Source organism: Mesoplodon densirostris, chromosome 6 (assembly GCF_025265405.1).
Source record: "Mesoplodon densirostris isolate mMesDen1 chromosome 6, mMesDen1 primary haplotype, whole genome shotgun sequence".
NCBI classification, from domain to species: Eukaryota; Metazoa; Chordata; class Mammalia; order Artiodactyla; family Ziphiidae; genus Mesoplodon; species Mesoplodon densirostris.
In genome coordinates, this window is record NC_082666.1 from 5935072 (window position 1) to 5956310 (window position 21239).

Here is a 21239-nt window from a genome sequence, read left to right on the forward strand (position 1 = left end):
TTCAATCACACCATAATTACTGCCAAGGAGCGGGTGGGGAGGAAGGGCAAGGAGCTGGGGGGTGGCCGAGCCTGGGGGGAGAGGGGACCAAGGAGGAAGAGGTGGGGACCGAGACAGCTGCCACCGCTTAAATCCTTCTCATCTGTTCCCGAGGCTGCCAGGTTAGCCCAGATTGAGCAATTTGGCAGAATTGAGTGGGACCCGCCAACTCGGCTGGGGGGCGGGGCCGGGGCTGGGGGCTAGGGCACCTGGACCAGAGCCTCCGATCCTTTGGGAAAGCAGTATCCAGAGGGAGGGATTTGGAAAGGCCAGGGGAAGGGAGCCTGGCTGGAGCCCAGGGGCTCCCCGCTTAGGTACCAGGGCCAAGGATCGAGGCGGTTGCCATGGTGAGGGGGAGGCAAGTCCCGGGGGGCTCTAGCCATCTTCTGTCCTCCTGGAACCCCACAGGCCCCATCCTGGGAATCAGGGTAGGCCTCTGAGTCTGGCCATTCCAGGCTTCTGGGAATGCAAACACCTTTGCTTCACAGGTCTCCCTCCACTCTGGAACATTCTATCTGAGTGGAGCCTCTGGGAGGCCTGGACAGGTGGGCGGCAACCCTTGTTCCTTCTTAGCCAGAAAGTGGAGGAGTAAGGAGGAAGTGAGGGAGGACGGGAGAGTGGGAGAGAGATGGGAGGGTGGAGGAGGGGGGGAGTGGACAGGAGGGGGGAGGGAAGAACAGAAAGCAGGCAGGGGTGAGCCCCACAGGGCAGGGCCGGGAGGAGAGGAACCAGCCGGAGAGAAGGCGAGGGAAGGACCCGCGCTGGCTCGTTCCCTGCTTCCCTCCTGCCTTCCTTACCCCGCTTCCCCTCCCCGCTGATTACACTTACTTCACTTAACTAGCCCCCCTCCAGAGTTAAAAAGATAATGTGATAATGACGATGTGAACAGCCACAATACAGCGAAAGCGACTCCATCTGCAGCTTCCCCAGCCCCCGGCCCGCTGACCCCATGGCCCCGAGTGCTGCTGACCCGGCCACCCCAGACTCAGGGCACTAGCACTGCCCAACTTCCTACCCATCCACCGCCACCCACCCCCACCCCAAAAAACCCCAAGCCCTTAAAGGATTTCAATGGCGAGCTTTGTAAAATGAATACAAATGGCATTTCCCCCTTGTATACCAAGGTACAAACAATAGCACTTTCCTGCTGTGCCCTCAGTATAATTGACAATTAACAGCTTCTCCCGTGACCATAGACCTGTGGGTGAATCCACTTCGTCCCCATTTATTGCCCCTACCCCCTGCCTTTCTTTCTCACAGTGAATTATTGGGGAGTGGAGAAATAAAAAACAAGACCTCCCCCTAAAATTATGAAGCAACTTTCTTTTCTCACCCCCCAACCCAAGTCAGAAAATAGGCAAGTTAGAACTTCCAGAGGGAGATGGTGAGATCACCTAGTGTGCCCACCTTTGTTGGTGAGAGGCGTAGAGAGGGAAAGCAACTTGCCTAAGGTCACACAGCAAGTCCTTGGGACTTAGAACCCTGGTTGTCTTCCCCAAAGACTGTACCACGCTCAGGCTAAATGCTATGCTTTTAGGGACAGCCCCCCACAGGTGCACACATAGTACCTGGGCAGAGTCAGGGCTGTGCCTCAGGAATCTTCTCCTCAGGTGGGTGGTCAGAAGCCAAGGGAGTCGGAACCAAGTGCTAATCTCATGACTCCCACCTTCAGTGGTGATGACGCCCCCAGTTCTGGGGAAAAGGTGGGAAGTCTACCATCCAGGCACAGCTCCTGCTATGGGTCAACAGGTCTCTGATCTGCACCACAACCCATTTCACAGATGAAGAAGTTGAGGCTCAGAGAGGCTTATGTTGCTTTCCCAATGGTGATGGAACCAAGATGGGGAGTCAAGCGTGGTAAACAGGGCCTGGCCCCTGACACCAGCCCTTCAATGTGCCTCCCGGGGGTCAGTCAGCCTCAGACCCAACCCACCACCCAGCTGGCCACTTGGGGCTCCTCCTACCTTCTCTACCACTCCCGCTGGAAGGCTCCCACTCCACTCTGTTCCACGTTCTACCAGTTGAAGCCTATTCTCCTGCCACCTCTTTCAGGATGTCTTCCCAGATTAGCCCAGTTCGCGCCTTTATGACTACCTCCTTCCGTTCAAGTTCACTTGCGTGCCACTTCACAGAGTGACCTCAGGCCAGCCCTTATCTTTCCATTGTCAGCAGCACTGATCAGCATCCACAATCAATTAGTGATGCCTGCCGTGGGCATGGGAGGGATGTGACAATAGGCCCCGCGTGGACATCTCTGAGCCACTTGGACGGTACCCAGAGGGCATAGGCTGCCTTTGCCCTTTCAGCATCCCCGTGGGGCTGCTGCCATTTATGAAGTTCCTCCACTGGGCCACTTCCTGCTATTACACATGGGCTAGAACCCGGATCTAGCAGAGTTCAATCTCTCAGCCCTCCACTCCATGCCTCTCTGTGTCCGGACATGAGTCCTGGTCCTGGTGCCTGTGACTTTGAGCCTTGGTTTCCCTGTCTGTAAAATGAGGGTGCTGGTCTCTGGCTCCCCAAGATCCCTCCGGGGTCTGCCTTGGATAGTTTGCATTGTGCTGGTTCCCAAGGGCAGACTGAGACAAAGGGACATTTAATCAGTTGTTAATATAGGTAAGATACAAAGGTAAGTGAGGATAAAAGGGAGAAGATAATTAGTAATATTGTTCTCCACAAGGCCTTCCCGAGAGAGAGTTTCAATTAGGTTGTTTCTCACAGAGTATATGTGTGTCGAAGAGGAAAAAACACACGAAACAGGTAAAGCCACTTTCCTTCCTCCCCTTTTGAGATAAATTCAAACAGGTCAGAACCAGAATGATCCAGCTCCCATCCCCATGCCTACCGCATTACACCTGGGGAAACTGAGGCCCAGAGGTAACAAGTCCAAGGTCATCTAGCAAGGCACAGCGAACCTGGCATGAAAGCCCCAGCATCCCGCCTCCGGACCAGTGCCCTTTCTAACCGCTGAAACCCAGCCATCGGCTCTCTTTGGATTTTAGAATCTCAGTAAAAGCACCCTGAAAGACAAAGGGCCATGGCTATACCCTGCCCTGGTTTTATTTGGCTGTGTCATCCTTTTAAATTGACCCTAAGCAAAGCGAGTTAAACACCTGCCCACACAAGAGGCCTCAACCCCATCCCCGGTGCTTAAAGACTCGAGTGCCCAGCCCAGGGACTCTGACTGCTGAAAGCTTGCCCCTCCATCTTGAAGTCCGGAAGCACGCAGCGTTGCTTTACCACTGGGGAACAGGAGATCCCCTCATATGGATGGGGGAGGGTGTGGTCCAGACAACACGATGAGTGACTGATAGGGAACCATGGGGCTCTGCTTGCTACGAGGAGACAGAGCCCCTGCTTGGGGACCAGCCTATCCTCCCTCCAGGCCCAGCTGCAGGTGGATATGGGCGGGGCAGCTTAGCCAAGGTGGCAGCCACTCAGCACCAAGTCAGAGCCCCGCCCCCATGCCATGCCAGACCCTGGAACAGGCCCTCAGGCCCTGGCTGGCTCACAGCGCCCACCCCTGGCGGGATTCCCACCCCACCAGGCCAGCTGGCCTCGTCCACGCAGCCTTAATGACCACGAAATCAGCCCTGCATGGTCTGCCTCTAAGCCTGGCCGACCCGCCCCAGGGCCACAGGAGAGCCTGACCTCCAGGCCTGGCCCCCCTCTCCTCTCTCCTCTGAGCCTCTCCCTGCCCCTGGGACAGCTCTTCTCGTGATGCCTTCAGACATCAGTGGCCAAGGGCCCCTCATCCCCACTTCACAGGAGGGAAACAGTCTGGCGGGGTGAAAGGACTTGCCCAAAGTCAGCCTGGGAGTAGCAACACCCGCATGTGACTGGCGTGTTAGGGGCCGCTCGGAGCTGAGGCATGCCCCTGAGGGCGGCGGGCAGACTCACCCCGGGACTTCATCCCGATGAAGCGGTTCTCCACGATGTCGATGCGGCCCACACCATGCTTGCCCCTGTGGGGAGAACCGGTCACTTGGGGTCACAGGCAGGGCGTCAGGCACCCTCTCGGGATCCAAGACTCAGAGGACATGTGAGCCAGGCCCCCTGGTCCAAACACCCATTGGACAGGTGGGGAAACTGAGGCCCAAGGAGGGAAGGGCTATCCTAGGACACACAGCGAGTTCAACGTGCAACTTCCTTTATCTCTGTCCCGGGCCTCACGTGGCACCCAGCCCTATCCACTGCTCATCTTTCCTTCTACCCTGGTCTCAGATCCAGTAGAGAGCTTGGAAGTTCCGGACCATCCCTAGGAGGTGGTAGACCCCTGGGGGTGTTACCTTCCGAGGCTGAGGGCCACCAGGACTCTCCCACGGAACCAGAGGACCCCACGGCGATGGGGCTGGGCCGAGGCTGACTGCAGGACAATGGCCTGTCCTCCCTGGCCCCTCAGCCTCAGGCTGGGACCATCGGCCCCAGTGGTCCGGGCTGGTGCTTGCCCAAGATGGTGGCTTCCCAGGAGGCCGGGCAGGGCTGCGGGCACTCACGCGACTTCATTCAGGTACAGGAAGAGCTCCAAGGCCGTGCTGTGGGTGGTGCCATCCCTGACGTTGGTCACCTTCACAGGGACCCCTAGGGCGGGAGGAGAGCGCAGTGGGCCCGTGGCTGGAGCTCAGCGGACGAGCCTGTGCCTGTTACCCCGCCCCTTCCCTCCCCCCGAAACGCCTTAAATGGATGTGACAGATATGGACTCCAAATGACTCCTTGAAAAGCCCTGTGCAGGTTGAGGCCTGCTGGGGAGAGAGAAGGGGCGAGAAAGCCCCCCAGAATGAAAGGGAAAATGCAATAAAACCTCTCCCCCACCCTTCCCATTCTCTTCGCTCCTTTTGCATTTAGGGGCTGTGAAATTGGAACCAGGCCCTGAACTAATTGAATTTCACGCTCCACCATTGTCTTACCAGGGAGTACCGGGACTACCTTCTGTCCTACCAGTTACGGGGCGGGGGGGAGCGCCTGGCTGAGCTCACACACACACACACACACACACACACACACGCGCGCGCACACACGGCCCCCGGCCACGTCTGTCAGGCGGACCCCCAAGCCCCAACCCTGTACCCCAGACCCGCACACAGCCATCTGATTGATGGGGGTGAAATGATGCCCGGGCCGGCAGGCGAGGTGCTGGAGGCGTCTGCATTCTGAGAAGTTGGGTCTGGGGTGGCAGGAGGGCAGGAGGGAGGCAGCCGCTAGGGAGAGGGAAGGGCCAAGTCGGCGAGGGGTGGCTGGAGGGGGGCAGTGTGTGGGTTCGGGGTTGACTTTGAATAGCAAGGGGCACTTTCTCGAGCGGTGTGAAATGAGCAATAAATGTATTAGAGGACTAACAAGAGAGCTGTAACAGTGACAAAGAAAAGCTGTTCAAAGTTGGCGGCTAATCCCCCACCCATCTGCCCAGCTCATTACCATGTAGCCAGCCATCGGGTGCCAATCAGGCCTCAATAGCGGCTTTCGAGTCTTTATTAGCCAGGCGCCGCTTGGAGGGGCTTCGCTCAGGGGCTGTCAGCCTCACCATTCTTAACCCCCATTTCCAGGGGTTTTATAACTTGGTTGTAAATTGCTATTAAATGTAAGTCTGCCCAATAATGAACCTTAAGCCCCTCTCGCCACCCCCCGCCTCTCCCCTCTCCCTTTCTCTCCCTCCGGGTCCTATTATGGGCCTCACGGGGCCTTGGATGGGGCCTGCCCCAGAGAGGAGCTGATATTGTTGGTGTTGCTGCCAGAGAAAGCCTCTTAGCCTTTAAAATCGTTAATAATTAGATTAAAACTTCAAATAAATTAACTAGAGAGTGAATGGGGAGTAGCCGAGGAGGGTTCCTCCCGTCTACGTTTTTCTTTTTTTTCCAGACAGTCCCCAGATCATTAAAATGGATCACGTTTCTTCTCGGGCTCAGCCCTCGGAGCTGCCCTATTCCTGGAGGAAAGGGGGTCAGAGCCTGTGTTCAGGACCCTCTGTTGCCTCCTGCCCACCTCCCACCCTCACCGCCCTCCCAGTTTTCCGGGGGACCTGGGGTGGGGCGTGCTGCCTGGGCTCATCTCACCATCTTCTCAGAGATCATGCCCGAAGAGGCCCCACGCCAGCACAGCCCTGGGTCAGAGAGAGTGGGCCTGAGATGGACTTAGGGCTCCAGCTACCTTTAGGGGCCTTAGACTAAGGGCCTTTTGGTCCCCAGGGGGCATGAAATTCAAGGGTTTGAACTGATAGCGGTGGGGCAGGGGGCGGGGTGGGGGGAGCGATGAAAATGCCCATTGACTTGGCCAGGCTCTTGGGAAAGGCCGGGAGGAGGCAGCTTATCAAAGTATCAACAGGCTTCTTTCCCAGTGCCTCACTCCATACCCCGTACTTGGCACCCGCGAGCATCATTTCTGTGGCCCATTTTATAGGCGAGTGAGCCTGAGGCCCAGAAAGGTGAAGCTGGTTGTCAAGGTCACACTGGCAGGTGAGAGCCGGGGATCTATCGGGCCCCTGCTTGCCCCTCCCCATCCTCCGGCTCCGAGGTGCCTTGGCAAAGGCCTCTCCGCAGAGCCCCCTCTCTCTGCTCCCTCCCTGCCGCTGCCTGGCCCACAGAAGGGCCAGCCTCCCTGCCTGGGCTTGGGGTGCCCTCACGCCCCTCTTGGCTCCTCCATCTCTGCCTCTCCGATTTCTGCAGCCTCCTGGGAAAGTCCTCTCCTTGGACACTCTGAGCCCTCGCCTTGAACCTGGTCCTGCTCCTTCCATTACCCAGCATGCCTTGCTTTCCCTCCATCTTTCAGGGCAAGGGGGTTGTCCCTGGTGCCAGGCTCAAGGCTGGGCACTGAGTTCAGGCCAGCAAACACTTCTTGATGGTAGTAGCAGACGAGATGAGGAGATCAGGACACAAGCAAGAGTAGCAGCAGCTTTGAACCCAGGATGGGGGGTAGGGAGACGCATCAAGCAGCTAACTTAGGACTATCTATGGCGTCAGGGGGGCCCCCCGAGGCTGGCTCTGTAAGACTCATACTGGCTGAGCACCTCTGTGGTGCAGGGCCCTGCGCTGGATACACCTCGTCCAGATCTTATTCTCTACCATGAAAACATGAGGCAGTGGATACTCTTTTATCCCCAGTTTACAGATGAGGAAACTGAGGCCAGGAAAGTGGAGTGACTTCCCCAAAGGGCCAAAGCAGTCGGCAAGTGGTTGCTCGGGGACTAGAATGCTCCCTCCAGCCCTGGTGCCCACGAACCGATAGACATCAGCAGAGGGTGCTTTCTTCCCAAGCCTGGACGCTTCCACAGATCACGCCATCTGGGGAGGGGGCAGTTGGGAACATGTGAAGCCCCAGCCTGGACCCTGGCTTCCAGGAACACAGGAGGGATGCAGAGGATTCGTGCCCAGTCTCCCAGGCAAGGAGGGGAAAAGAGCCAGGGCCCCAAGAGTCCACGCCTTGGAGTCCCCACAGGAGGGCACCTACCTTTCTTGAACTCGATCTCAAGGACGTCTGGGCTGTTGGGGGCTTTGGCCGGGTCCTGGGTCTTTGTGTAGAGGCCTGGAGGCGCTTGGTTCTGACAAAAGACAGATAGAGGTTGGAGGGCGGTGTGCCAGAGCCAAACCGTGCCATGCCAGTCCCTGGACACTCTGCATGCAGCCTCCTGCGCCCTTCTCCAGAACCAGGGCGCTGCTGGCACTTGCCATCGGCTGGCCAGTCCAGCAGGCTTCCCAGCCCCCCACCCGGAGCCAGCCCCGCTTGCCAGGGGCCTGGGAAACAAAGGGCTCAAGAAATCAGACAATTTTTCCCCTCAACTTGATCTCATCTTTTTCTTTGACGCCCCCGCAGCTGGAGGTAGAATATAGCAGGAGGAGCCAGTCAGGCAGGAAAAGCGTGACTTTGGGGGAGCGAGGCGCTAGGCGGGCTTCCCGGGAGTGGCTCAGGCGCACACGCTCTCCCCGGCACCGGGAATTGGGGTTTATTCTGCACTGACCGAAAAGCTAATGACTGCGCATGACCCCAGCAGGTGCTCTGGCGAGCAGAGGCGTCCCCGGGGTCCCCAAGGTTAATACTCACAGGGAGAAAAGAGAAGAGCAAAGCAAAAACCCATTTGAAAACACATCAACCTTTATGTATATTTTTTTCTTGGGCGTCTTGGAAAATGGGCCTCTCCCTCATCTTGATGCAGCAGCGGACGGGCCGCTGGCTGCCTGGAACCCTCCAAGTCCCTCCTGCCTCCCACTCCCGAGGCCCTGACCCGCCCCCAGGCTGTGGTTTGGACACTTGCCACGGTGGGGGCCAGGGCCCTTTAGGCCTGACTGCTCAAGTCCGTCGAGGGGGGCGCGGGGCATGCCAGGGCCCAGCACTGTTATCCACCTGCCGACATCCTGGGAAGTGCAGTCCCTTAAAGCTTGCCTTTCAAAACCCTGCAAACATTCCCATGCCGCTTTGCAACTGCAGCTTCCTTTGTGTTCTCTGCAGCCCCGTTTGGTAAGAAGGTCAAGTACTGTTACCCCATCTATGGAGGAAGAACTAGAGGCGGAGGGGGACTGTAGGTGCAACCCTGTATGCTGTGTGGAGGTGGGGCCACATGGCCCAGGGCAGGAAGCCCACGAGGCCCTCAACAATGATGTGTTGGATTTCAGAGTGGTGGAAAATAGCCCCAAAGCCGGGAGTCGAGACCTCAGGCTGTGGGGTCTTGGGCAAGTTGCTTCACCGGTTTGAGCCTCGGTTTTCTCATCTGTAAAATGGGGGGGAAATGATACCTGCCTTTGACTGCCTTACAATTTAAATGTATAGACAATTTTTATATCTTTTTACTGGACATGAAAATCACCCAAGAAGATGCCAGAGAGGGCCTGGTGCAAGCTGTAACCTGCCCTGCAGGAGATAGGACTGCTGGAACGGCCTCCTGGTGAGGCCACCCTCCGAGAAAGAGCTGCTCCAGGAGAGGTGGGGCCACCAGGAGTGCCTCAGATCCCTCGTCTGCGGTCACTTTGCCTGCTGGCTCTATGTCAGGGTGACCAATCATCCTGGTTCCCATACCCTGAGAAACCCCCCAGTCCTGGGCGAACAGGGACAGTTGATCCTTCTAGCTTTACTTCTGAGCTCATATGGGGCCGGTGATGAAGCCCTCACACCTCCAAAGGGCTGTGTGGCTTGAGACCAGCTGCATCCCTTCATCTGTTTCCTTTTGTGGGGCAGGAACAAGAACCCAGAACGGAACTCCAAGACAGACCCAAGGAGGAGGAGGGTCCTTAAGGACCTCCAGCCTGATGCCTCCATGGACCAGTTGGAAGCCGCTTGTCCAAATCATACCACCCCACCCCATCGGCCTGGGACTCGGCCCCGAGGACCCTAGAATCCCTATCCTGTGCTCTTCCCATCACCCCATGCTGTTTCCCAGCGGCTCTGCCGAGAAACAGCACCAGGGATGTGGCCAGAGACAGCTTGGGCATCAGGCTGGTTTCAGAGAAATGCCCGGCTCCCCAGGCCCTACTGGGTCCTGCCGACCACCACATTCGTTGGAAACAGACAGGCCCGAGGGCCATCCTCGGCCATAAGGCAAAGTGAAACAGGGCTTGGGACCTCTGGGTGACCAACAGGACTCCAGGGCTCCTTTCCCACCTGCCCAGGGCTCCTCACTGGCTGTCCAGCCCAGCCTGAACTCAAAGCAGGGACCAGCGCTGAAAGCCCCGGCGCCTCCACCTGAGGCCGCCTCCCTCCCACCTCCACCTGTTCTGCGCCTGCCAGCCCATCAGTTCCCAAACACTTAACGGAGCCACAAACAGGATGGAAGGAGAGAGGAGGTGGGAAGCCCTCGAGGGACCAGCATCCCAGCTCTCTGCAGTGGGAAGTAGGAGGCTTCTGACACCCTGACAGCACCGATTAAATAAAATAACTAAATAGAAATAAAGTGACATTTGCTTTGCATTCCAAGGTGGCTCACGCCTGCCTTCTTTTTACTCTCCCTCCTAAAAGCCCAGTTCAAATGACAAATAGTTTGTTGCTGAGTATCAATAACATCTATTTATCCATCCCAGCGGGAGGGCTCACTTCCAATGTCATCTTGGGGGGGGTGTTGGGGGAGGGAAGAGAGTGAAGAAAAAAAGAGAGAGAGAGAGAGAGAGTGGCGGGGGGGATGGGGAGAGGGCGAAAGAAAGCATGAAACAGGGCCGAGAAGGAGAAATTGAAAGCAAATGGCCCATGAACTAAACCATGATGTACAGGCATGATGGATGCTGCAAATGGTTTATTCATCCATCAGATATGGCGGGCCGGCAACTGAATGCGCTCTTTCACTGTGGGCCGTATGAAGTTAAAGCAAGTAAATTTCTATCTTTCTTCGCATTAGCTGCCTCATTGCCCTTCAATCAGCCCTCATGGAGGCAGAAAATGGCTCCGCCATCTGCCTTCAAACCCTCCCCTCAGCAGGTCTCGGGCTTTTCCTGGAGGGGGGGAGGGGGCACGGGTTCCCTGAAACTCTGTCTCCCCAGCGCCTTCCAAGGGGCCCGGGGCTGCCCGGGGTACAGCGTTCCTCCACCGTGGAGAGTAGTGCCCCCCGGGCCCCTAGCGGCTTCCCCCTCATTCCTGGGATCTACTGGTGGCAACGAGAGGACCACAGGCTCCCCTGGCCCGCACGCTGCAGCGGAGCTGCCTGGGAAAGCAGGGCCACAGTGGCCAGACCCTGAGTCCCTCGGCCTGGCCCTACACTTCTCAGCGGGAATGCTGTCTCCCCCTCGACTCACACGCAGTCCAGCCTTTCCTGCCTGATGAGAGGGGTCCTGAGAGAACCTTGGCTCCTTCCCCCCCCCAAATAATCTTAGCCGGCTTGAGAAGGGAGGGCAGGACCCCTGGCTCCATGATTGAGGCCTTGCCCTGTGCTAGGAACAGGCCAAGTGCTTCCGATGCCGCAGGAGAGAGGTGTTGTGATTTACCACTGTTTGCATAAAGAGTCAGAGGTTCAGAGAGGTTGGGTAACTTGCCCAAGGTTGCACAGCAATCGAAGCAGAGTCAGGATTCAGACCCAGGTTTCAGATCTCTGGGAGCCAAGCACTAACTTTCCCACCTTGACTGGGTGGTAGAATCCTGAAAAATGCACTCTTTAGCACTTACTTACCCATCCACTGCCCTCATTAGAAAGGAGAGGGGAGGGGACCTGCACTGCCCGGCTCTGCCTGAGGCGCGATTTCCCCTCTGGCCTTGGCTCTGCTTCCCCAGTCCTGAGGTGAGAGCGCCACAGGCCACTACGGAAGCGGTGGGATGGTTGCCCAGCAGGCCTGGAGCCTGGGGGACACCCACCTGCAAGCAGGGCCCCCTCCACCCCCCTGGGCACTGGCTGACTGGCTAATTAGGGGTGGCTGGCCCGAGTGCCGTGGGGTCAGCAGAGCATGAACTGGAAAAGCCCGGGGCCGGCAGGCAGCCCCCAGGGGACGAAGGCCCAGGCTCTCCTGAGTGACACGGCTGGACTGAGCTGGGTGCGGAAGGGAGGTGCGGGTCGCTGGGGAACCACAGAGGCTGGAGGGCCACTCCTGCGATGGGGCGACACGGCCACCAGGCCTGCTCCCTTGCCGAGCAGCTGGTGCCCGGGGCGAGTCACTTCCCTGGGCCTCAAGTTTCCTCACCCACAAAACTAGGAGGCTCAGAGGCAGCCGCCCAGGAAAGTGAGCCGGGAAAATGCGAATGCCAGGCCGGGCTCCAGAAACGTCACTGGTACGCGTTCTATTATTGCCAGCTCCGACCAAGAGGCCTGGGGAGCCACCCCACCTCCCCCGAAGCACCCAGCCTCCTCCACTCCGGCTGGTCTTCCTGGACCCCCCAGGCCCGGCCTCCCAGCACACTTCTCCCCTAACATCAGATGAGCACCCCACCCCCAAAGCAGCCGCCCGCCGGTGGGGGTGGTGGTGGTGTGGGGGTGCTGAGCCAGGCTGAGACACAGTCCCTCAGGGACAAAGAGACCTTTCTCTTCCCAGGGTAGATCTCGCTCCATCTCCCACGGTGGGCGGGGGGAGATACAAAGGAAAACCCCCCAGGGAGAGAAATCCTAAACTTCAAACACGGCCGAGGCCCAGCCTGGGAGGCTGGGGACAGGGGCATCAGGGCGGCCTGACGCAGGCGGGCACAGGCCCAGACGAATGGGCCCTGAGGCTCTGATCTGTGCCACCTCCCCCGATGGCAGCAGCGGCCTGAGAGGGCACAGGCTCGGCCCTCCCACAAGTGTCTCATCTGCCTAATTGCTTCTTTATTGTCTCACAATCACACTCTGGCTCTATGCTGCCCTGAAATATTTCCTTCTCCTATTCATCCCAACAGCAATTAGAAAAAGAGCACCAGAGAGGGGGGTGGATCTTAAAACGCAGTGTGGAGTGGCCAGGCGGCGGGGCGCCCGGTGGGGAGGGTCGGGGAACATAGACAGGACTCGGCCCCAGCCCCATGCCCGGCCCCCCGTGAAATTTCAAATTAGGCTACAAACACACCAGACAGTATCGGCACGGAGCAGCCACCGCTAGACAGCCGGCTTGGGGAAATGGGGAATTACCTTGGGGTTCTCCAGGATTCCAGCCTCGTAGCTGTAGGGGAGAAGAAAGATGGGGGTCAGTGGAGGGCGGCAGAGGGACACAGCCTTGACACCCCCACCCCCAACGTAAGTCCGGTCTGTCCTTTCATCTCCGCCAAAGCAACTGCTGCCAAGCCCGCCTGGAACATTCTGGGCCCACCGCAGTCGGCCGTGGGAGCTGCAGGCTACAAGCAAGGGCCTGGGACACTTCCCTCAGTCTTCAGGGCGCCAGATCCAGGGGGCCTTCTCAGAGGGTTGTTCCCCGATGCTGTTCCCTCTGCTTTCGATGCCCTTCCCTGAGCCCCGGCCGGTCCCTCCTCATCCTTAAGGTTTTAACCTCCAATGCCACTTGCTCAGAGAAGCCCTCCCTGACACCCCAGCCGAGGCCAGGTGCCCTTTATCTACGGCTGGCACTCAGCAGAACTGCAGCAAGAGGTGGGAATGAGGTGGCCTGTCCTCCTCGAGGCCCCCGGGCTCCATAAGGGCAGGGACCATGTGTCGTGTGGGCCACCACTACATCCTGGCCCGATGCGGACAGGCGCTCACTGACGCTAAGCAGAGCGGTGGACAGGTGGGCGACATCTTACCTGATGTGCATCAGATTCTCGTCCATGCTCCACGGGTTCTTGGGGGTGACTGGGACGGGAATTCCATGTTGCTGCAGGTAAGAGGCAACACCGCGTTGGCGTGAGGCAGCTTGAAGTAGACACAAGGGTCAGGCCCAGCTGCCTTGGTTTTCTTTCAAGGTCAGAGACATCCCCAAACTCTGGCTCCCATGCAGGCAAGGCCCTGGACGCAACCCCTGGTTTCCTTCCCCTCCCCCAGGCTGCTCAGGGAGGGAGTGAGGGCCCATTTCCAGACATGCCCAGGCAGAAACTATAAGATCCTGTGTCTGAGATGCTGTGGAGTGGACGCTGGCCTTGGAGGTTTCTTCCAGAAGATTCTGAGTCTATACTTCAAGTGCTCCCTGAAGCACTTAAGAGTGTGCCAGGCGGTGCGCCGAGGGTCTCCCAGCACCACCGGCTGACCCCCACCGTGGCCCTATGAGCCAGGAGCTGGAATGGACCCAACTTCCAATATGGATCTCAGCCAAGGCATCTGCACCCACAGGGGTGCTTAACATTCACCCGAGGAAGCGAGAGGCGCCCATGGGAGCTGCTCGTTCAGGACACTTGTTTACGGGGTGTGGCCGGGCGCTTCCCGGGGCCACTTCTCCCCACTGCCCAGCCGTCACCACACACATCACTCTGCAGCCCTGAGAAGGAATAGCCCCCATCCTCCCTGTTGGTTCTGACTATGCTTTGCTTCCCAGATGATCCATGCCTTGGTTCAAGGAGAAAAGTTATCCCTCTGGAGACCCTGGGCCTGAAAGGCTGTTGGTGACACTTGGAAGGCCTTTTGGATTAAAGATGTGGCTGGCTTCCTGAGCTGCCCCGTGCTGCCCTGGCTGACTGACACCTGGTTGGACCCAGCATGTGCATTACATCCTGCTTTCCCCTCCCGGGCTTACCGGGCACAAAAGCTGAGTGGCCCAGCCTGGCCCCCTTTAAGTCAGCGAGATCGTCCGCTCCGCCTCCCAGGCCCCCTTTCAGCACCTCGCCCCCTGGGTGGGTCCTCCAACCTGGCCAGCCCAGGGTCCCACAGCCTCCACCAGCATCGCCCCGTCTCTCTTAATGGGGCTCTGCCCAGGCTCAGCTCATGACCACGACTAAGATTCTAGAGGCTTCCTCCAGGGAGCCGCTGTTTCCTTCATCAGCACCTTAAAATTTCAAAATAAATTAGGTTATCCCCTCTTGATTTTTGTCAAGCTTTACCCAGAGGCTCCTTTTAAAAGAAACAGCCCACACCCACTCTAAAATTTGCATACTCTTCCATGTAAACCGCATGGGCAAACGGAACACCTCATTTAGAGGCTGATCAAGGTCAGGGGGCTCCTTGTCCCCCGTGAAGCTGCCCAGAGTCAAATCCACACGCTTGCCCTGTGCCGTCTCCAGGTAGAGTGGCCAGGTGTGGGGACCGGGACCCTGTGCCAGATGGGCTGAAATCCCCTCAGAGAGTACTCCCCGGGCTGGGGGCTGAGAAAACCAGCAGGCGGGTTCCCTGGAGCCTTTCTTCGCGGGGGGGGGGGGTTTGGAAACATGCTTGCCTTTCCTCTTTCCCACTGGGGCTCCATCAGAGCGGGAGGTAAGGGGCGGAGGAGAGGAGAACAGGACGGGCAGCCCTTCCTCAGCAGAGAGATACATACAAATGGCAAACACAGTCCCTCAACCAAAGAGATTTGTCTCCCCTCCCCTCTCCATCCTGAGCTCCCCGCCAACACACACACACTGGAAATTCCGGATGCAATTGAGAACAGAAAACAAAACCATCTTCAGCGTGTACACAGGAGACTGCCCTGCTTTCCAGCCCCCGACCTTGCACACTGGCTTTAAAAGAATTATGGTGACAGTGATAAGGATGGGGTGATTCTGAGTGCTTTTCCCTTGGACGATGGATTTGCGGGGAGGTGGAAAGTGATGCAAATGCATGTTTTTGACGAGTCTCCTAACAGCACCTTGTGGCCTTGGCGACTTAACGAATCTTGAAAGCAGGGCTTTTCAAAGCCCCATTGATTTTCGTCTCAGCTGAAGCAGCTGCCTGGCTCTGAATTTTGGACAGAGTCTGCTTGCTGCTCAGTCATTCTGGTCACTCCCCGGGTGCAGGGACACTGCCTCCGTCCTAGAATGTGGTCAGATTGCCGAGAGCTCAATTCTGATCCCAGCCTCCAAGGGAGGGTCGGTGGCCGGAGACACAGACTCATCTCTCCGGGGCAAACTTTCCTGTTTAAAAGGTTATTTGAGACAGAAGCTGAGCCAAGGGCCTTCTCCCCAAAATCTGGGAAGGAGGGGCAACAATACTCCTGAAATTCATCTTTTCTGGAAAAACCAGGAGCCGCTTTTGTTTGGGAGCTTCACGGAAATGAAGGGCGCGTATGGGTCAGCCCCCTCTTGAACCACAACTGCAGGTGTAAGAATGTAGATGGGCGGGGGTCTCCATTCATTGCTCTTAAAGATAAAACGTGCTTCGTGTTCTGTATCATCAAGGAGACCGAGGAGGGGAAAAAAGCCCCTAACCTTGTTCTCTTAATAGCTCTGCTATTTGAAAATTTGTTTGGCAACATATGGGCTTGCTCTTGTAAACTCCCCTTTTAATAATAAAACAACAGATGGTAGAGGAGAGCTTTCCTCCAAGCTCTCCAGGTCTTAATGGGATGCTGGCGGTAGGGGCAGGGCTGCGTCCCCGCAGCGTCCCCTACCACGCGGCCCCTTGGCCGCGGCCAGAGCTCACAGCCAGCCCTGGTGACTGCTGTTTAAAACCCCGAGCAATTTTCTGGTGTGTGCACCGGGTTGCTTTCCCCTGTCTGACTGATTGAGGCTGTTTGTCAAGGGCTGCCATCGAGTCGCTAAAAAGAAAGGTACCCTGGGGAGTGGCTAAGGATCTTGATGCAAAACTTATAATATGTTTTACTGCAACTTGTACTTCAAAAGGGCTGGTGCGACAAAAGTCTTTGTCTGCCTCTGCCCCTCGGAGCGCCTACCTGTCCCTGGGAAAGCACTGGGGACAATGAGGTAACGGAGGGGCACAGAACAGCCGGGCCCACACCCCCCGTCTGCCCGTCCCCTGAGTGACACACACCGCAGAGGTGGCAGTTGGAACAGGAAGCAGAGGGGGCCCGTCGCCCTCCTGCTCGGCGGTCGGGGGGCTCCCTTGGGAGATGCCCCTGGCAGTGACCACATCTCTGCGGAGCCGGCCCAGGGAACAGGTGTAACGGGGCAGAGGGTAGCAGCCAGGGCAGAGGTTCAGTCTCCAGGCGTGGGTATCAGTCCCAGCCTCGTGCCTCTGGCCCAGACAACCCCCTTGGAGGGCTGTGCCTGGAGGGCACTGGCCCAGGGCTGGGGTGATGGTGGGTGGGGTCTGGCCATACCTTCGCGTACTCCATCAGATCGTTGCGGCCCTGGAACCGGTTGTAGAACTCGGGCATCCTCCAAGGAGCGATGACCTGGACACGGGGCAAGGAGTCAGGCCTGGGCAGCCTCTCCTGGCTTTAAGCCGCAGAGCTGGCCGCTCTGGTAAGGGGCCTGAGGCTCCACTGGGCACCTGGGTGGGGGCTCTATGTAGCCCACGGGGTGTGGGCAGGGGGACCCCGTTGGGCAGGGGAATGACATGGCCTGCCATCCTGGAGGGTGGCTTTGGAGAGGCCCGAGCTCTGTGGCAGAATGGCCGTGCGTCCCCAGGCGGGTCCCTGCCCCTCTGGGCTTCAGTCTCTCCAACTGAGACTTGAGGGTTTGAACTAGAGAGGCCTCAACTTTCTTGATGGCACCCCTGTCCAGAGGGCGAGGACCCTGCACCCCTGGTGACTAAGGAGGGGTTCACGTTGCTGCAGCTGCACTGCCTGGCCCTGCAGTGAGGCCCACGCGACATGCAACGTCCCCTGGCCCACCCCTCTCGCTGCCCTCCCCTCCCCCTCCCCCGGGGCTGCTTTGGCTGGGGAAAGGAAGGGAGTTGGAACCTGACTGAAGGGACCGAATTCATCCCACCAGCCTGGGGGGTCGGGGACAAGTCCCCAACAAAAGCTCCCACTCAGCCGTGGAGCCAGCCAGGCCCCTGCCTCTGCCGACAGCAGCCTAATTGGGGTGGAGGTGTCATCTAGACGGAGAAGCCGGTGTGATTTCCGGGCTGGGAAGCTGATGAGAGTGGCGTGAGTGGGGTCCCCCAGGCCTGGAATGAGCAGTGCCTGGGCGCGGAGCACCCTCTGGTCTCATTCTAGTTCCCGGAGACCAGCCTGGGGCCCTGTCCCCAGCCCCATCCCACCCCTGGCCTCGGCCTGTGCAGACAAAGACCCAGAAACCGGACACCCTGGCCCCCCAAGCTGCTGGGGGAACAGAGAATGGGGGTCGGGGAAGGGCCTCACGCCCACCCGCCTACAGCATCAACAGGCAGCTACTTTCCGGGGGCTTCTCAGCCGCCTGGTGTTTGGGGTCAAAACAGATCATTAGAGTTCATTACTGCTCACCTCCAGGCCACTCTCACCCCCAAAGCAGCTGCTGGCTGGTTAAAGGGACAGAGAAAGATGTTCCACTTAAAAGAAAAAAAATGAAACCCCTTAGGGACCCTTGTGGGCTTGGGAGGGGCACGTTTTCTGTAGCTTTCGCCCGAAGTGGCCTCAAAGGAGCTGGACCCACGCCTGCCTGTGCCATCCAAGATGGCACCCGGGCGCCACGTGTGACCACCAAGGCCCGAATCGTGGCCGGTCCCAGCTAAGCGTAGAGCACACAGTGGGTCTCAAAGGGTTAGTACCAAAAGAATGTAAAACATCAATCATTTTTTTACATCGATAACATGTTGAATGGTACCATTTTGGATACATAGGGTTCAATAAACCATAGTAAAATGATGTCACCTGTTGCTTTTTATCTTGGTTTTTTTCTTTTTTTTTACGTGGCCACTAGAAAAACTGCAATCACCCTTGGGTCTTGTGTTTGTGACACTCAGTGTATGTCTATGGCTCGGCCTTGTGCACTGGATACCCAGAAGCCTGATCTTACTGGTTCCCATCCTAGGAAAGAATCCAAGACCCCGGGGGTCAGGGCTTGGGCAGCCGGGAGGAGGAGGGCCTTAGCTGGGTGGCCCCCACTGGGGCTGAGAGGGCTGTGAGCAGCCCAGATATTGGGCAACCGTGTCTCAGAATGGTTCCAATCTGCACCCGGGAAGCCAGACCCGGCTTTGCAAGGACCCTGGCGGACGGGCAGCCTCATCTTTCCGTCCAGTGCCTGACCCACCCAGGCACCTGGGCGGTGTCTTGGGAAGGACAAATGGTCAGGGACAGAGTGTTGACCCCCTGCAGTTGGCGCGAGTGAAGGGAGCTCTCCATGGGGAAAAAGGGCGCCACTCACCACAAGGCCCCTGTCTGGAGAACCTCCCAGAACCCCATGCCCCACACCCCCAGGGGCCTCAGCCCCCAGCGCCCACCCTCTAGGGGGACGAGCAACATCTTACCTTAATCTGGGGGGCCAGTGAGTAGCAGGTGAGCTCAAACCGGATCTGGTCGTTCCCCTGAAACATAAAACGGGATAGTCAGGAGCCACAGAACAGGGACCAGTTGCGGGGGGCGGGGGCGGGGGCCATGCGGCGTGACCTTCAACGATGCACCCGAGGGCCACTCAGGGCGGACCCCCTGGGTGGTTCCCTTCCCCGCATGTGCTCACCTCCAACCTCACAACCTTCTGAGGTGGGTCCTACGAGCCTGTCTGAAAGATGAAGACTGGGCTTTCCTGGAGAGGGCTTTCTGCTCTGGACTCGAACCCAGGACTCCCTGAGTACAGAGCTGAGCTGCGCGGGCACTCAAGTGTGCAGGACGTGTGTCTATGTGTCCGCAAGATGCCCACGTGCCCGTTGTGTGCTGAGCTGTGATGGTCGTGACCTTGTGTGCACTGGTGTGTGAGGGGGCGTGCACACGGGTCATCACGTGTGTCTGCACTTCAGGGGGTGCACACACATGTAGGGCTGGAGGCCTGGCCCCGCCGAGACTCCAGGCAGCCCCCGAGCTGCCCACACCGTCAGCCTCTTCCCGAGGGCCTCCCACCTGCCTGGCCCCGCCTACCCCACTCCCATGGTTCTACGGTGCTTTGTCCAGAAAACCGGGAGTCCTATCTCCTCTGGGAGCCTGTTTCCCTGTCTACACGGTGGCTGGCTGGGGGAGGGGTGGATCCAGGTGACCACCGAGGGCTCCTCTGCACAGAGAGGGAAACAAGCCCAGAGGTGGAAGGGACACGTCCAGGGGCACAGGGCCTGGCCCAAGCCCGGGCACTGGGCCCCCACGGCCCCCACCAGCCTTGGGCAGGCGGCCCTGCCTCCCCGTGCCTGCGTCCTGTCCTCAGAGACAATGGCTGCCAGCCGCCCGCCCGCTTCCCATCAGCTCGGCAGCCTGGAGGGAGGCTTAAGCGCTGTGGAAATATCAGAGGGACCTCTCGCCTACTGTGAAAACTGCACAGGCGCAGCAAGGCAGCAGCGGGGATAACATGTTATTTTCCGGAGTCTTGTCAGGCGACGCGGAAATACAGGTTTCAGCCCCTCTGCTCGGAGCCAGGAGCTAAGGGGCCGAGGCCGCTCCTCTCTCGGTATCTCCCCGGGCCACAAGCTGCGCGGGACCAGCCGCCCCACTCACCCTCCATCCCATCCCTTCAGTGAGCACCTACCATGCGCTGGCTGCCACACAGGAGAGCCACCTGGCACCAGCGGGATTTTTAACCCTGTTTTACAGATGAGGCAATTCAGGCTCAGAGAGGAGGAGTCACTTGCCCAGGGACACACAGCCAGCAGGCACCACTCCCATCCTAATAGCTCACAGTCATCAGGTAACGGGTCTGAGCTCCACACATAACTCATTGAACCCTTACGGCAGCCCCTGAGGTGGGTTCTATTATTATCCTCATCTCACTGGATGGGGAAACTGAGGCACAGGCCGTAATACTTGCCCGAGGGCCAGTGACCAGCACAGTTCCTGGAGCAATGGTGTCTACAGTAAAAAGCAGACTCATCTTAGATTCGTAAAGCATATGGTCTAGTGCTGCATATCCCGATGATTTTGTTCTCCAGGGCTTCAAGTTTCCCCCAGCACAATGGCAGCTTGTGCCTCCTTGGACGGGCATGCCGGGCTGGGGTCTGCCCATCAGGATCGCCATGGGGACACCCATCTGTTCCCGAGCCAGAGACCCTCTCAGAAGCCAGACAGGCTCCCCAGGTTCAAACTCTGTCCCAGACAAGAGCCAAGGCCTGTCCAATCCTTTCCTCCCTGACCCCAGGAGCCCCAGCCCCAGGGTGGCCCTGTCAGGTTCCCTGGGGGCCGGGGAGGAGGTGTAGCAGGTCCCACACACCCCGTGTGTGTCCACGTGCTGATATACATGTGTAAGTGCGGGTGCCGCGCCCTCGGGGACTGCACGGGGCTCTCCCATCTGCTCCTGGCCTCGCCATACAGATGGCGGCATTTACAAACCCCCTGCCGCCACACCCCTTCCCGAGTCTCAGGCTCCTATTTCCAGGCCCCTCTTCCAAAACTGGGGGGAGGAAGGGGGCCCTTGAAGGGCCATCCCAGCTTCTGTGCAGCTCTCTGGTGGGGAGGATTCAGGGTCCCCACGGGGTGTGAAGGGGTGGACCCCAGCTCTCTCTGCACCAGGTGCCGCCTGGGCTGGGCCCTGGGTGAGAAGCTGCCTCTGGCCTCCAGGCCTTTGCACAAGCTGTTCCTGCGGCCTGGGATGCCCTTCCTCCTTGGCCTCACTGGCTAACTCTTGCTCCCCTGGAGGTCTCAGCATCACCGTTACCCCCTGCTGGGTCAGGGCTCCCAAGTCCCCTGTATGGGTGTCCCAGTGTGTGGACAGCCAGGGATGGGTAGGTATTCAGTGGGGGGTTCAGTGAGCCAATGCATGAAGTCGACATCGGCAGGGCTGGAACAAGGGCCCAGAGGCCCTGGGTCTCTCCATCGCCCGACTCGGGAGCCAGAAGCTGGGAGAGGCCGGGGGCTCAGGATGGTCCCTGCTAGAATCTCCCCATCTGGGGAAGCCCCCCTGCAGTCTGCTTATACCCAGCTCTTTCTCTTCACTGTGAATCCCTTGCAGAAAGTTCGGCCAAGTGTCCTACCCAGATCTGCCCCTGGGTG

At 58.4% G+C, this 21239-nt stretch overlaps 1 protein-coding gene across 1 annotated transcript in view; it reads right to left on the reverse strand.

The window, feature by feature from the left end:
* ASS1 (argininosuccinate synthase 1) overlaps positions 1–21239 on the reverse strand; it is a 50563-nt gene that overhangs the window by 15196 nt on the left and 14128 nt on the right. Inside the window, exons 5-11 of the mRNA XM_060101080.1 lie at positions 18584–18640; positions 16512–16586; positions 13135–13205; positions 12530–12560; positions 7477–7567; positions 4536–4620; positions 3940–4004 (exon numbers count right to left, since the gene is read on the reverse strand). Of these exons, the coding sequence (XP_059957063.1) occupies positions 3940–4004; positions 4536–4620; positions 7477–7567; positions 12530–12560; positions 13135–13205; positions 16512–16586; positions 18584–18640 (475 nt within the window). The remainder of the gene's footprint in view (positions 1–3939; positions 4005–4535; positions 4621–7476; positions 7568–12529; positions 12561–13134; positions 13206–16511; positions 16587–18583; positions 18641–21239) is intronic.